General features: G+C 36.0%; 1 protein-coding gene across 1 annotated transcript in view; it reads right to left on the bottom strand.

Moving 5' to 3' along the window:
- Positions 1-9932: 9932 nt before the first annotated feature.
- The window catches only part of quob (quattro b), a 52947-nt gene continuing 46503 nt past the window's right edge, over positions 9933-16376 (bottom strand). Inside the window, exons 19-23 of the mRNA XM_065293872.2 lie at positions 14070-14247; positions 11572-11688; positions 10682-10894; positions 10178-10383; positions 9933-10087 (exon numbers count right to left, since the gene is read on the bottom strand). Of these exons, the coding sequence (XP_065149944.1) occupies positions 10046-10087; positions 10178-10383; positions 10682-10894; positions 11572-11688; positions 14070-14247 (756 nt within the window). The 3' untranslated portion in view covers positions 9933-10045. The remainder of the gene's footprint in view (positions 10088-10177; positions 10384-10681; positions 10895-11571; positions 11689-14069; positions 14248-16376) is intronic.

Here is a 16376-nt window from a genome sequence, read left to right as displayed (position 1 = left end):
CAGTACAGTAGATTTAGAGAAGTACAGTAACTCGCATTACATTCACATTCATTTAAATGACAGCTGATCTACTACGCAGCAGTGGAAAGGACAGAAATTTTAAACTTCAGATCAGCAAAAAAATAAAGGAAATAAAATTAAATAAAACAAGAAGAAATCTAGAAATGATACCCTACGCATATAAACATAGAAAAGAACAAAGTTACAAATAAAATATAATTCAAGCTACAATGATTGATTTTCCTTTTGTGTTCTGTTGTTTGATTACCATACTGTAATGATAAAAAGTGTCAGTGTCTCTAGTCAGTTTAGACCGAATAAGCACACACATCTGATTTCTTTCTAAACTTTTGCGCTCACTTTAAGAAATAACTGAGTGTTTTTATGAGAATACTTGCCAAGACTGAGGTATTTTCCAGATAATGTTGTGTGTATGTATCCTGTCAAGCGCCGAGATTTAGTGTTTGCGTGCTTTTCATTTGAGTGTGTGCACCTGTGCGCGCAGATAACAGCTCACTTTAAAGGGACAGTTCACCCAAAAATTACAATTCTGTCATCATTTAGGCTATTCACCTCCGTGTTGTTATACATTTCGTTGTTCTGATGAACACAAAGGAAGATATTTTGAGAAATGTTTGTAGGACCCACCCACTCGAGACACAAAATATTTTTTGTTGAAACGCAGAAGAAATCACGCATAAATTATGATAATCTCTTTAATAATAATTGAAGTTGCGTTTCTAAACCTTGCAAATGTTAAGCCAAATTTAAACAATTTGAGCGTAAGAAGATGCTAAGAGAATATTTCACCCAAAAATGAAAAATCTGATCATTACTTACTTTCACACTCATTGGTGCTAAATAGCACTTAAACCTCGTAATCAAAGGGCAGTGTTTCTCAAACTTTTTCAGACCAAGGACCACTTTATCTTCCAATTTTTTTCTAAGGACCACCTAACAGAATCCCACTCTAACACGCCCCCCAAAAAACAACAAAATAGGAAGGATAAGCTAAATTTAAGTTTAATATGCAACTGTTTCAAGTCAAAAACTATGTTCAGAAATTATTATATAAATTTTATTTCATCTGAAAAAGTAAATGTGAAATGAGTTACAGCTTAATATGAACAACAAACTGCACATGTGGAAAAAAACTGCAATTAAACATACTGTAACAGCCTAGGTCCCACTTAATGTCATTCCAAAGAGCCATTAGTTTAAAACTGAGGTGGTGGGTATATGAAGTCTATGGTTGTAACTATGGTAACAATAAAATGCTGAAAAAAATGTTCCCCTTAATGTCCAAAATTTTTCACATGAAACAAAAACTAGTACATTACAAAACTAATAGATCTGTGGATTTTAGTTGGTTTAGTCACCGATCCATTTTTACGTTATTAAAACAGAATGGCAAGAACTGATATCACAGTTTCGCAAGTGCATTAAAAATCTACTTAAATAAGTGACAATTTTGTATAAACACTTGCCTAGTTTAGGTCATCTTTTTGCGGACCACTGGGGGGGTTTGGCGGACCACACTTTAAGAATTACTGAGGGGAACCATTTTTAGTGCTATATAGCACATAAAGAACCATACGGGGGTGATGTAGCACCACTACAGCACCACATACTGTATGGTTCTAGATGCTACATACTGTAGGTGCCATAAAATGGTTCCCCTATGATTACAAGCCAGTGAACCACTTTTAGTGCTATTTAGCACTGAATAGCGCTTTTCACACAGACATTCCGGAAAATACATGGAAAATGCATCCTGGATTTTTCCAGGATCGTTTGATCACACTGCCAATGATTTGCCGGCATCTGCAAGTCCCAGAAAGACACGTGACCTTTTTAAAGTCCTGCACTATCTTCTACGCAGCGTCTGAAGTTTGCATATTATTTATTATTTCTCTTTCCAGAAACCACTAGCGGGCATTTTTGTTTATGATAAGACTATAAAGGAGTGCATGACGCGCCGTTCTATGCTGGTGAATAATTTGATGAGCTCCCTGATCTCTGCTTTAATCCAGTTTTCAGACATTTCTCATTGTGATTGTTAATATGCATTTAAAACACCCATTATATGCTATATAAATGCAGTCCATTTACTATTTACCAATGAGCAGAGGTTTCATGGATTGTTTGTGCCATTATGTGTAGGGTGAACATACGTGCCATTCTTCCCGGACGCATCCTGGTCAGGATTTCGGTGCGTCTTCCAGAAGTCGTATTTGTTGATGCATACGCCATTCAGTTAAAAACATAAGACAATCGTAGTTTCATTCTTACCTTTAAATGTATCAATTTCTGTAATAATAATAATAATAATCCTCTATGACGTATGCAGTCGACAAATACGACTTCCGGAAGACGCACCCGAAATCCTGGCCAGGTTGTGTCCGGGAAGAATTGCACGTACTGTATGGTCACCATAATTATGTGTCATCCAAAAACTACAGTATTACCATCAGGGACGTGCACAGACATTTTGAGGGGCAGGTGCTCAAGTGAAATAAAGGGCACCTTTCATAATTATGTATATATTTTTTTCTTTTTTTAAAAACAAAAAGTATATATATTAACACAATTCTGACTTCCTTTTTAAAAAAATTATTTAAAAAGTTAATTCATTTTATCTTCCTCAAACTCACGCAATTGTTTAATTTTAAAAAGATGTCTACAAAATAATGAGTTCACACAGACACCATGGTCTCCTTAGTAGTCTAGGTTTATTGAGCAGCAAAGGAAGCCATTACACAATGTGCATGTTTTGAAAACATTAAATTACACATTAATTACAAATTTGTTAAAATGCTAAAAACAAAGTTGTGACTCCTGAGTTAGCGCTACATGCCAATAAATGCTATATCATATGCTAGCGTTTAGCTGATTAGTTGTTACTCAAAATGTATTTTTGTCTGATAAGGGCTCAAAATATAAGGTCTGTTTACTAATGTGAGCTTCTGGCATGAGCCTCAGAGCAGAGCTCAACATTATTATTCATGACCCTTTCAAATAGGGCAAAAATAGACCATTTAATTAAAATGACAAATTCTAGGGTTGTAAATAGACATGTAAAAACGTTTCTGGATAATTTTTGCACTTAATAAAGCAACATACCTTCTATGTAATTATCAAAGAATAATTTAACATATTATGACAACACATCCTATGGCACCTTTAATCTTAGGTTTCATATTTATTAGGGTTACACATGTCAGAAACAACAAATATAGATTAGGCCTATTTTATTTGTATTTTATATTTTACTTTTTTGTGATGTCAGTGAAAATTCAGACTAGGCAAGTAAAATACTGAACCATCAGATTTCTTCCAAATCTACTCCAGCACTCCAGTGTAACACATTAAACTTATTTAACAGACATTACAAAAACGCAAACAAAAAAGCTTACTACTGCAGTTAGCAATTATTTTATTGTTTGTGCTTTATTATTTTATGAGCAGTCTGTTTAAACTACATACATTACACTGTTACACGTTTGCAACTCTTCAGGTAAATATGGGATTGTCGTGGAAAACAATGTCCCTGAATCGTTGTGTGTAACAACATGTCCCATATTTTGTGCATAAAACTGTTAATATAAGAATGCTTTCATCCTCAAACACTTACCGATAGCTGCCTGCATAATCATGGACATCGCGTCTCGTATTCAGGCTGAGCTTTGGCGCTTGAAGCGCGAATGATGCAGCACGAGTGTAGACAAGCCAATCATAAAGCGAAGTACGTTAGAGAGGCAGGACTAAGGAAAGGTAAAGCCAATCATATTAGCGATGTGAATTTTGGAGGCGGGACTCATCTGTTAACCGTTTGTGTGCCACAAATAGCGCTATTTTTCTTTATATAAGAGTTTAAATCTCATTTAAATGATTCCTGAATAAATTCATGTTAAATTAAATAAGCAACAAGTAAAAAACACAAGAAACAGACAGACATCAGTTGTTATATGAATAAAGATCATATTATTATTTTTTTTAAAAAAGCACCCCAGAAAAAAAGGGCACTTTCTCTCCAGGAATAAAAAGGGCAGGTGCTCAAGCCCCCTTTGATGCCTATGTGTGCACGTGCCTGATTACCATGGTACTTTGTGAGTGTTGATGTTTTATTAGGACACTGTAAACATTGTAAACTTTCCAGATGGCAGTCGTCAGGTTTTTGTGGGCATTATTTGCAGTAAATGACCCCAAACATTTTCAATGCATACATTCATGCTATTTGGAACTAGTTGATCATTTCTAAGCCACATTTTCTCCCATGTCCTGTTTACCACACAAACATTTCCCCGAAGCAGGTGGGGTCTGCTTGTCTTCTCCCTAAAGGCTTTAAAAGGACATTTCATCGATAGAAACATTAATCTTGCTTGAAAGTGGGTCATATTTGTAGTCAAAATGTAACATAAATGTAAAATTTGGTGCCTATTTGACCGAGACAAAGACAGAACGTGATAGAGAACATTTGTATGAAAAACTACAGACAGTTTTAAAGATGTTTGAATGCAAAATCTTCCCTCAACCCCCCCGCCGGAAATCTCGTCACAATACTGAAGAATTTAGTTCAAATTTATAACATTTATAATGAATTCACTCAAATGCTGCAATTTTTAAATTGCCTAATTCAGTTGAAACAGCCAAAAATAAATTCATTCAGAAATGATGGCTCATGCCTGTGGTTGATAAATCTAAGTTTAACAGCTCATTGAAATCCACCATGTAAAATAATATTTAGTTCCCAACATATACTGTACACATAGTATTTCAACACGTTTTGAGGAAATGCTGATTTAACTATAAGGATTATTTGTGTTAAAAAATAGCAGTACTAATAGAAGTGAAAAAGTGCAGAAATCTGAATGACACTAAACTATTGAATAACTAAGATTTAGTTGCATAAGCATTGTGGTTGATAACTGCTAAACATCTGTGTCAAATCAAGTCAACCAACCTCTGGCACCTAAAAAGAGATATTTCAGCAGAGGATCCACAGTCAATTTAGAGGTTTTGTTTCAAAACTGCATTTTTAATGTCACTCCGCAAGTTTTCATTGGGTAGAGATCAGGGGATTGAGCTGACCATTCTACAACCTCAATCATTTTTGTCTGGAACCAAGATATTGCTCTCCTGCTTGTGTGTTTGGGATTGTTTCAGGGGCATTTCCTTTTTTGCAAAGGGCAAAATAATCTTCTTTAAGTATTCATATATATTTAAACTGATCCATGTTCCCTTGTATAGGATAAATAGGCCCAACACGGTAGTAGGAAAAACATCTCAATACCATCATTTTTGCAACAACATGTTTAAATGTTTAAATGCCCGAGGTTTTGTCGATAACCACTAGAACCGAATAGATCAATTTTACTCTCATCAGGCCACAAAATAGGACACCATTTTTAGGGCCAGTTGATGTGATTCTGCAGGTACCTTAATTTCATTGATGGTGCTTTACGGGGGCTTCTTGCAAACTGTAGCAAGAAAGCTACAATTAGCTGTAATTATGCAGCTGTTTGCCAGTAACTTACTGTATATTTATATTAAGTTAAATGAACATTAAACATTAACAAGACTTTATCTTTACAGAATAAAACTATAAAATAACATCAATTTAAATCTACAGTAAGTTACTTGCAAACAGCTGCAATAAGTAAGCTTATCACATTTAAAGATCATTGACGTGTCTGGTCTGTCTTTCCCACATTCAGTTTTCTTCTGTACAGGGATGTTACACAAGAGGACTTGACCATGACTTGTCGTAATTAACAAGATGTGTGTGAACGTCTCAGTTCCACATTACTGTCTTGCATGGTTTTTGAAAGACGTTTTGAAATTGAATTATTCTGCTATTTAAACCAGAGGTTTTCAAACTTCATGTAGGCAATGACCTCCAAAAATGATGAGCCTTTTGTGAGGGACCCCCTTAAAATATTTATTTATATACGAAGAGTTCCAAAACGCAATAATAGTTTTGTTAATTTTTCAAAAATCTTGTTTTTTTGATTGTGCATTCCAATAAATATCAAACTGTAGTTGGTTTGTTTTGATTTAAGCCTTCATAACTTAAAAAATACAGCTAGGTAGCACAATAAAACACAATAAAAACATGATAACAAATCTCGTTATCTCGTTTTGGAACCAAACTCTTCTTTTTTTATGTATACAGAAACCTTTAGTTACCGTGTACCGATAAACAGTAATTGTGATATTATATAGACAAAATATAGTCTTTGGAAACTTGATTACATTTTGAAAACAATTGCATGTACAAGAAATATTTTCAGTTCAGATTTATATGTACTGCAGCAACTTTCCAACCCATTTTCATGAAGTGTGTATAAAAAGCACGCAGTGTGAAAAGTCGTTCAATACACACGCCAAATTCCAATTTTGTGTGCATATGATACGCCAGTCCTTTCATTTTTTTTTTTTAAACCATTGTCACTTGGGTTTGGGGTTAGATTTGGGATTTGCTTTAGGATGTCATTTAATATATAGATTTTTTCATGTTTTTGTCTATTTTTAAACCATGGTAGAATTGGGATTTGGGTTAGGATGTCATTTTATGTAACAAAAACATGTTCTAACCCCAAACCAAAGTGACAATGGTAAAAAAAACTGAAAAAATTTTAAACCAATACATAAAACGACACAAAAAGATGCACCGTGAACGGAAAGGACTGGCGTGTGCATGCAAAATTTGGCTATTGCATTGGTTTTCACACTGCATGTGCTTTATATGCATTTCACGAGACTGGGCTCAACTTTCACAAGAAATCTTTTTTTAATAGCAACTTTATGAATCCTGCATACAAATGCCAACTACTGAAGCAACTCACGTTCTCACCCTCAGTGTTGCCAACTTAGCCATTTTGTTATTAAGACTTAGCAACTTTTCAGGCAGCTCTAGCAACTTTTTTTCTTTCAAAAAGCGCCTGTGAACAACAAATGAAGCATTTTTTATTATTTGGAAACCTTTTGAACTTTTTAGGCCTATACAACAACAATTTGTTCTGTAACACACTCATACAAGCCTGTCTGCCTGCAGCAGAATGATATAAATACAGTATATATAGCTGAGATGGCAGACAATTCGAGGAACCTCAAATTCCAATCGAATGTGATCATCACTATGCCATTTGAAGATAAGAACTCTTGATGTGCAAACTCTGGAGAAAGTTAGGCAACTGTGTCTTACAGTGATTTTGTAAAAAATACACTTGGCAAAAAGAGCAATGAATAAAAGGTCATTTTCTCTTTATATGGAGTGACTGTTTATACAGCGTCCCTTTCTCCAAGTGCCCTTATAGGGCGCAAAAATGTTTGGAATTCACCATTATTGTCTAATTTACGCAAGGAGCTCTTTTTAAATAAGCAAATTGTCAGCAGAACCAATCGAGAAACAAAATAAATATAAACAATTCTGGAAAGTATGCAAAGGAGTGATAAAGACTAAGATATGAAACAGTAATAATGTTCAGTACACTTAGTTTTTCTTTCCCTGAGATTTTCTGGTCACCCCTTAAAATCTTCTGGGGGCCCCTGGACTCAGTTTGAAAACCCCTGATATAGACCATAGCAGGATAACAGGTTGCCAACAATGAGGTTCTCAAGTAAAAATGTTACAGATGATTTTTACTAAGCAAAAACATCATTTTCTGAAGGCCTTGCAGTTATTATAATTCTCATCCTGTTTTTCTTATTTCACTATATCACAGTATTTCGATTAAAACAAATCATTTTATCATGTGTTTTTTTATCAAACTAATGAATTTGTAATCTTAAAAGTGAAACATTCAATCTGTTGAACTGCTAATCTGTTAATTTATTTTTTTTACAGGTAAATGTTCAGTCTCTTGTTTAATTTCACATTCATTTTCATTTTTGCCTTAACTTTAGTGTGCATATATTTATATATTGTATAGATTTTCTACCTTTTTCTATACCAGATTTACATTTCACTGCAGGTTGTATGTGCATACAGAGCAAATACCCCAGGGTTAACTTAACAACGATTGGTGTTCATATGAGACCACCGGCAGGGTGTTAAAAGTAACTCTTAAGCACTGGTAAAGTTAATTAGATTATTAAGTGATCGTTTGAGTGATGGTTATTTGATTGTTGAAGACACCATGATGTTAATGAGCAGAATCACTGAAGGCCCGAAAATTACAAGAACAACAACCGACTTGCAGCCAATTGATGCATCAGATAAAATTAACTGAAAAGACATGAAATCTCTCTTATTACAAAACAGAATTACTTTATTTCCTCACTTTTTTGCGAAAGTTTTATTTAAATTGTTTGGTCACCATTATGATGATCAGTGTTTGCTTTAGTTGGACAGTTTGACTCTTGTCTTTTTTTCAGCTTGTAGTCTTTGAAACAGTGTTTAACAAAACACATTATTTATTGCAAATTACATCAGATATCAGGTAATATTGCTTAAACGATCAAAGTAAAATGCTTGACTTATCAATAATTATTCCTTAATGGAGATCATGAACAGTTCTTTCATCAGAACAAGTTTTCTCATTATCATTTGTAAATACATTGAAGAAGTTTTTTTTTCTTTTTTTGACTTACGTGCAGCTATCAAGATTCAGCACATTAATAGCAACATGGTGACGAGTCATGTGTTTTATACTATAGTGCAGGGGTGTCCAATCCTGCTCCTGGAGGGCCGGTGTCTCTGCAGAGTTTTATTCCAGCCCTAATCAAACACACCTGATCCAGCTAATCAGGGTCTTATTAGGCAGACTAGATATTTTGAGGAAGGGAAGTTTTAGCTAAACTCTGCAGGACACCGGCCCTCCAGGACCGACTTTGCTATAGTGGATCCCAGCATGCATTGCAACTTGAAATATGTTACCATGGATGTGATTCATTGTCTAATTCTTGATATTTGGATGTGTGTCATATAAAAACTTTCCACAATGTATAAAAAAGATATTTGGAAATAGGCTGATTCTGAAAAGTCCTATATTTTAGCGATCTTGGTAAAAACTTATATCTGTAACAAATAAACCACTTAAATTATAAATAATATAAGCTAATGATTTTTCCTTCAAGGGGAAACATCATGAAAATCTGAATTTTTTCATGTTTAAGTGCTATAAATTGGGTCCCCAATGCTTCTATCAACTTAGAAAATGTGAAAAAGATCAACCCAGTAACTTACTTTTGGTAAACCATTCTCTGTAAGCATGTGAAAAAATAGCTCATTGAAATGTGGCTCCCCTTGTGATGTCAGAAGGGATCTTATTATAATAATACCACCCCTTAATCTGCACTATCCAACCACGGCACTGCCTTTTAGTGCAGAGATCAGCTCATTTGCATTTTAAAGGACACACCCAAAAATGTTTAGCTCAAGACCAACAAAGTGGCAATTTTAATAATTTATAATAAATTATCTATATGATATTTTGAGCTAAAACTTCACATATGTACTCTGGAGACCGAAACGTTTTATTTTACATCTTGTGAAATGGCCCCTTTAATGTACTGTCAGCGACATAAGCTGATCATTTAGTTTTTAACCTTTTTTGCAATATATAATGTTTTGATAAACGCTGTCACAAAGACAGCAAATTCTAGCAATATGTGACGAGTCAAACTGCCCAACTAAAGGAAACACTGATCACCATAATGGCGACCAAACATTTTTAATAAATCACCAGCATCTAAACCTTTGTTAATTCTCAAAAAGCAGACATATAAGAACTGTCTGTGTTGTAATAAGAGAGATTTAATGTGTTTTTGTTTAGTTAAGTTTAACTAATGCAGTGGCTGGAAGTCAGTTTCTAGTTCTTCTGCTTTTCTTTCCTTCAGTAATTCTGCTCATTATCATCAGGTGTCTAGCGTACCTGTGTATATGACAAGTAAAAAAATTTTGAAACCAACCAACAACCACACCAAAATAAATAAATAAAATAAGCTTTATTTGAGAGTTGTACATTAGTGAGCGACAGACATGATGCATGATAATATAAAAGACATGTGAAGGTCTTACGGTATAAACATTATAGATTGGTTAAACTTCAGTCGATTTAGCCATGATGTTTGTCCCTTGAACCTGAGAAGAACAAAGAAAATACATTTTTAATAACATTATTTACGCTGTAGTGCATAATGCACAATGATAAAATAATTGTAGGCCTCATACTTTGGAGCACGGCTGGTTCCTGGTTTGGCCTGGTGGGTAAGTGGGTTTCCCATTGGTTTCCTGTTTGTGGGCACGACACTTTTTAGTGTCAATGATGGGCAACTCAGATGGGGCGTGTTCACCATCTCCACCAATCACAGACTGGCAGCTGTGACCAGAACTGCTGAAGCAACTCACACTCTCACCCGACGATTCAGAACTGTCCACTGTAACAAAACACAACGAAGGGTACAATTAGCAAAACATTTACCTTCTAAAAATAATAATGCATGGGCTGTAAAATTGGTTCAGTCAAATAGAGGCTGTCTGGAGCAGTGCACTTGGATTGAAGACAGTTTGCAGACGCTTATTCATTGTAACTAAGAACTGTAGTATAACACATGAGATTTTAATGGTAATGCGACGTCAAAGAGCAATGCTAGGTTGTTGTTCTAAACACTTTCCCAAACATGAAATCACATCTGATATTTTATATGAACCCTGACACTGAAATAAAGGACATACCAAGTACACTCTGGTTTCCACTGTCCTGCTCCAAATCATCTTCCTCCAGGATTCCTGAGGTTCCTTGTTCAAACCGTACAACATCTCCACCGCCTGGACCAATCAGATGTCTCAGATGAGAGTCCCACCCAGAGGATAAAGATGAATGGCTACTAGACGATGACGTACAGCTGGTCGAACCAACAGAATTCAAGCGGAGGACAGGAATGCCGCCTAATTTGTAATTAAATAAGATCAATTTCTAGATTGAAGTGAACCATCATACAATACTGTGCAAAGTTTTAGTGTGGGTTCACACCAGATGCGAGTTCAATGATTTGCGCGAGTAGATTACATACAAAGTCAATGCAGAGACGCGATCAGATGCGTCCTCGCGTGGTGCAATGCAAATGACGCGATATGGGCGGCACATTTGCCACGAAAACACGCGCTATTTGCCTTAAACACGTCTTCGCCCAAATTGAAAATATTCAACTTGAGCGAAAAATTTGCATGACACGTAGTAAAATCCCGCGAGTAATCTAGAGCGAATAACGCGCTGCCTTGCGTTTGATGTGTACGTAGCATTACTTCACTACTAGAGCAAGCTCCTGATTGGTTAACGCAGGATGAATTTCCGTCAAAGTTCCAGTTATTCAACACGCGCGATTCCGGGCGAAAGAAAGAATTACGCATTAGGCAGGTCAAATGTCATTCGTGCCACCTCATTCAGGCGAATTGCACCACAGGATGTCTAACGCGTCTTTGCATTGAGTTAACATTTAACTCACTCGTGCTTCATTCGTGTCTGGTGTGAACGCACCATTATTCTATCATGCTAAATTATTTGTGTTTTTGCAATGGTATAATGACCATATTTGGTTTATATATTTGGATGACACATGTTTTACCTCGTCCTGTGAGAGCACAGTTGATGGCTCTGTCATTGATGGCCATTTCGCTGGGCGTGATGTCCATGTAAGGTTTATATCCGATCCCCATGAACACTCTCTCCTGCATGCGGATCTCTGTGTGAAGACCAACACAGAACTTAAAGTGCACATATTATGCAAAATCCACTTTTACAAGGTGTTTAGACAAATGTGTGTTGGCAGGGGGGTGAACAAAACCACCCTACAATGAAAAAAATCCAGCCACTCCTCCTTTTTAATCCCCATTAAACTTAAGCAGTCTCAGACATGCTGTTTTGATTCTCTTGTTAATGTGATGTCACACTGATAAAGCCCCGCCCACGGCCTCTGACTGACAGTCCGACATTACCATAGTTTATGACCTATCTGCCATATCTCAATAGTGAGATACTATTGTCTCAGACAGCGTTCACAGAAATAAAATCTATTTAGACACCAATACAGACATCTGTGATCTGTGAATTGCAAACAGAAATGGCCCTACTACTAAATAGACATCACAAATATCACACTAATCTCCATTTTTAATCTCTTTTTGACAATATCACAGTACCTAAAGAATGCATGTGTAAGGCAGTTTTTTATTGTCTTATGCATGACATAAAACAGCGTATCAACTTAGTTTATCCCTTGTGGGTTGTTCAAATTCACTACCCTTTCGTGTTGCTCATGGACAAAAAAGCCACTAAATTGAACAGCTGTAAACATTTATCAGATTAATATTTTTTCACATTTTTTTGCATACATTTGTTAATCAACCTCAGTAATGATCAAAACTACCAAATGTTTACAAACATTACACACACACACACACACACACACACACACACACACACACACACACACACACACACACACACACACACACACACACACACACACACACACACACACACACACACACACACACACACACACACACACACACACACACAGAGAGAATAATATGCTGTTATAGTCAATATAACTCAATGTACAAGCCAGAAATTAAGCTCTTTGTTTTTGCATAGGCCTACTAAAGGGTTAATGGTGGCACAAGATGATCAACAGTAAAAATTACAAATTTTACCTCTTTGGAAAAGGAAAAAACACCAACAATCAAGAATGCATGATAATGAGGTGTCATGGCTTTGCAATCAAAAAAATTTAGTTTTAATGGAAGTCAATGGGGCAAAAAAGCCATGAACAACTAATTGGGGAGAGGAAAAGTTCAATCTGATTATGCACAAAAACTAAAAATGCATCAAAGCCAATGTTTTTACTAATCTCTGACAAGCCCAAGACTGTGAAAAGGGTTAAAAAAATCCAGTCCACAATCACTTTATATACTGAAAATCAGTCATTTTGTGTGTTTTTCCCCCAAATCAGTGACATCACTTATGAACTTGGCAATTAAAGAGTTAAAATCATGGAGTTTTTGTGAACATTTGGTAGTTTTGATCAGGACTGAGGTTGATCAACAGATTTATGAAAAAAAAATAATCTGATACATTTTTACAGCTGTTTTATTTATTGTTTTTTTTGTCCACGAACAACACGAAAGGGTAGTAAATTTGCCCATGGTGTATTGTTGAGTCTTTGAAACATTTCAAAGCATTTTCTCAAAATATGTGTCAATATAAGATTTGTCATCAAAAATCATTCCATTTGCTGAAACACAGAGAAAGTTGTGGCCAAATTAAGACAAAAATGGCCCAAAATTTCCCCAACAACCCATAAGGGTTATCATAACAGCCGTCTCCAAGTGTCTCTGTTTATGTGTTAGAGGGTTCATCCGGCTTTTATTATTAATTTAATGTTTATACATTAGTATATCTGTCAATACACATCAGTCATGTGCCACATACTACATCTATTGTTCATTCATTGATGTGTGGCAGATTAAAGGAGGTGCTGCCAGCACAAGCATGGGCCTTTTTAGATGTTACAGACTTTCGAAGAAAGTTTTGCATAACAACATTGACTCATATGATGTATTAAAGTGCAAGTCATTCTGTGGAAACACAGACAATAATGAAACCGGGAAGTTGTATGTGTGTAAATGTAGGAGGACAGGCTGATAGGAATACTGTGGGATTGAGAAATGAATAAATGCTTTTGTACATGGGTCTGAAAGTTTGGAGTAGTTTATCATTTCCCAACACTCCTTCCTTATCAAATCCCTTTGTTTACTCAGAAACGTATCAGTTAATAACACACGACCATCCTTGGCTCCTCATGTTTTTTTCTTAAACACAGAGAGGAAGAACTCCACAGAAACTGATAGTAATAATATTTATACTACTGTATTCTCTGAATATACACACAGCAAAAGTTTAGGGAGTGACTATATAAAAAAGCATGATGTCCATGTCTCACACTCCAAATAACTATAAAAGATCAGTTCTGTACAGACCACACAGATTTACTGAGAATCTTATCGGAGATTCACTAAAAATAAATGTCTATTTTATGATAATGCGAATAGGTTTGCTTACCTCGGTTGTGGACGGCTTGTTCCCACAAAATTCTCTCCAGGTCTCTGGTCCAGTTCTCCTTCACGTCACGACTCTGTGCCTGTAGGATGTACGTGTCCTGCGACTTCCTTCTTCGAAACCAGATCTCAAAACACAACCCGCTGTCACCGAAATTATGGGTCATGCCAATGTCTGAAGTCTGCACAGAACGGAAAAAACTAACATCACCAACAAAGAACAAAGTGATAATAAAAACTACATTTCTAAAAAACACCATTTTACAAAACAATCAATTCCTGATGGATAATTTTTATTGCTTCATTTATAAATAATTCTTTCAAGTTTTTTTACTATTTACATTGAAAAAATTGCAGACATCCGCTTGTTAAAGGCCCACTGTGTACATTTTTAGCATCATCTAGTGGTGAGATTGTGAATTGCAACTAACGGCTCAGTCCACAGCTCAACCCTCCCTTTAAAAACGCATAGAGAAGCTACGGTAGCCGCCACAGGATAAATAATTAATCTTCTGAGACAGCGTAGTGACAAAATGCGCTCTGTAGAGCAGTTTGTCCGTTTAGGGCTACTGTAGAAACATGGCGGCACAAAATGGCGACTCACATGTAAGGGGACCTGTGATGTATGTCAACAAAAACGTCTCATACTAAGGTAAAAAAAGGTTTCAATGCAGCTTCAAAGGGCTCTAAACGATCCCAACCGAGGCATAAGGTTCTTATCTAGTGAAACGATCATAATTTTCACCCCACCCCACAAAAAAAGTACTTTTAAACAACAACTTCTCGTCTTGCACTAGCCGTGTGATGCACTAGCGTTACCTTAGGTATTACGTATCATGTGGAAAGGTTACATATGTGAAACGCACACTTGCAGACCATTTTAAACAATAAACTGACACAAAAGCATGAATTAATATAATTTCTCATACAACAACGTCAGAACAGTCCTATTTCTCCACACTTGTAAACACTGGAGCGATAGTTTTGCATCATGCTTGACCTTTTCACATAATTACATAATATGTAAGGTCGCACGTCCACAGCTAGTGCAAGACGAGAAGTTGTGGTTTAAAGGACAAGTTTACACTTAAAGCCCTGTTTCATATTGTTTATGATGAAATTGAACGGTTTTGACTGATATTTGGACATATGATGCTGGCCCGAGAATTTTCGGTTTCTGTTCTATCACCTACTACCTCTACAATGGGGGTATAGGTGCACAGGAACAATCCTTCATAAAATGCATTAATCTTTCGTTTACAAAGACGTGAAACTCACCGAGTGGTCAGGGGTGTTCACTGATATGCTCACACAAAAATCGCTGCAAAAGATGCTTTCCAACAGCTGTTTTAGCATTCGTTGTTAACTTGTGGACCTGTTTTTCCAAACGCCTCACAGCCGTACATTCTTCCGCTTAGAGCTTGAATAATAGACACTCCAGCCCAGTTGGTGGCGCTAATCCGCCTTTGCCAATTGCAAGAATAAAAACAAAGTTCCCGGCACGGAGTAATACCGTACCTCACAACACATCTAATACAAGTCAATGGAGTTGGTAAAAACTACGATAAAACCTGTTGGAAAGCATCTTTTGCAGCGATTTTTATGTGAGCATATCAGTGAACACCCCTGACCACTCGGTGAGTTTCACGTCTTTGTAAACTAAAGTTGAATGCATTTTATGAAGGATTGTTCCTGTGCACCTATACAGCCATTATAGAGGTGGGAGGTGATACAAGAAACACCCGAAAATTCTCCAGCCAGCATCATATGTCGAAATTTCAGTCAAAACCGTTCTATTTCATCATAAACAATCTTAAAACAGCGCTTTAAGTGTAAAATACCGAACTTGTCCTTTAAAAGTACTTTTTTTGATGAAAATCACAATCGTTTGGCTAGATAAGACCTTTATGACTCAGTTGGGATCATTTAGAGTCCTTCTTCTCGACTTTACAAAGAAAGACATAAACATCTTGGATGACAAGGGGATGAGTAAATTATCAGATTTTTTTAAGTGAAATACTTTAAGCAAACAACAAAAAATACTAAAACAGTGAGCTTTAAAACAAGGGAAAAAATCATGTTCCTATCCTCTATCTTATAATGAAGTCCCAGATGACAATACAGCGATACATTTTTCATGAACTTTTAAAATGTCAGTGTCCTGGATGCTTGTGAACACCGTGGGTTTATAAAAGCTTTGCCCAAATGTGTAATGTGATTAAACAGAGATCTGTTTAGATTGTAGTCTTTCTTGAAATCATTTTTTACATCACAACTTGACTTAAGCGGATTAGCACAGACATCAATATTT

The sequence above is a fragment of the Paramisgurnus dabryanus genome, chromosome 7 (genome assembly GCF_030506205.2).
Source record: "Paramisgurnus dabryanus chromosome 7, PD_genome_1.1, whole genome shotgun sequence".
NCBI lineage: Eukaryota > Metazoa > Chordata > Actinopteri > Cypriniformes > Cobitidae > Paramisgurnus > Paramisgurnus dabryanus.
The sequence above is the reverse complement of the archived record's forward strand: the minus strand, read 5'-3'. Positions and strand labels throughout refer to the sequence as shown.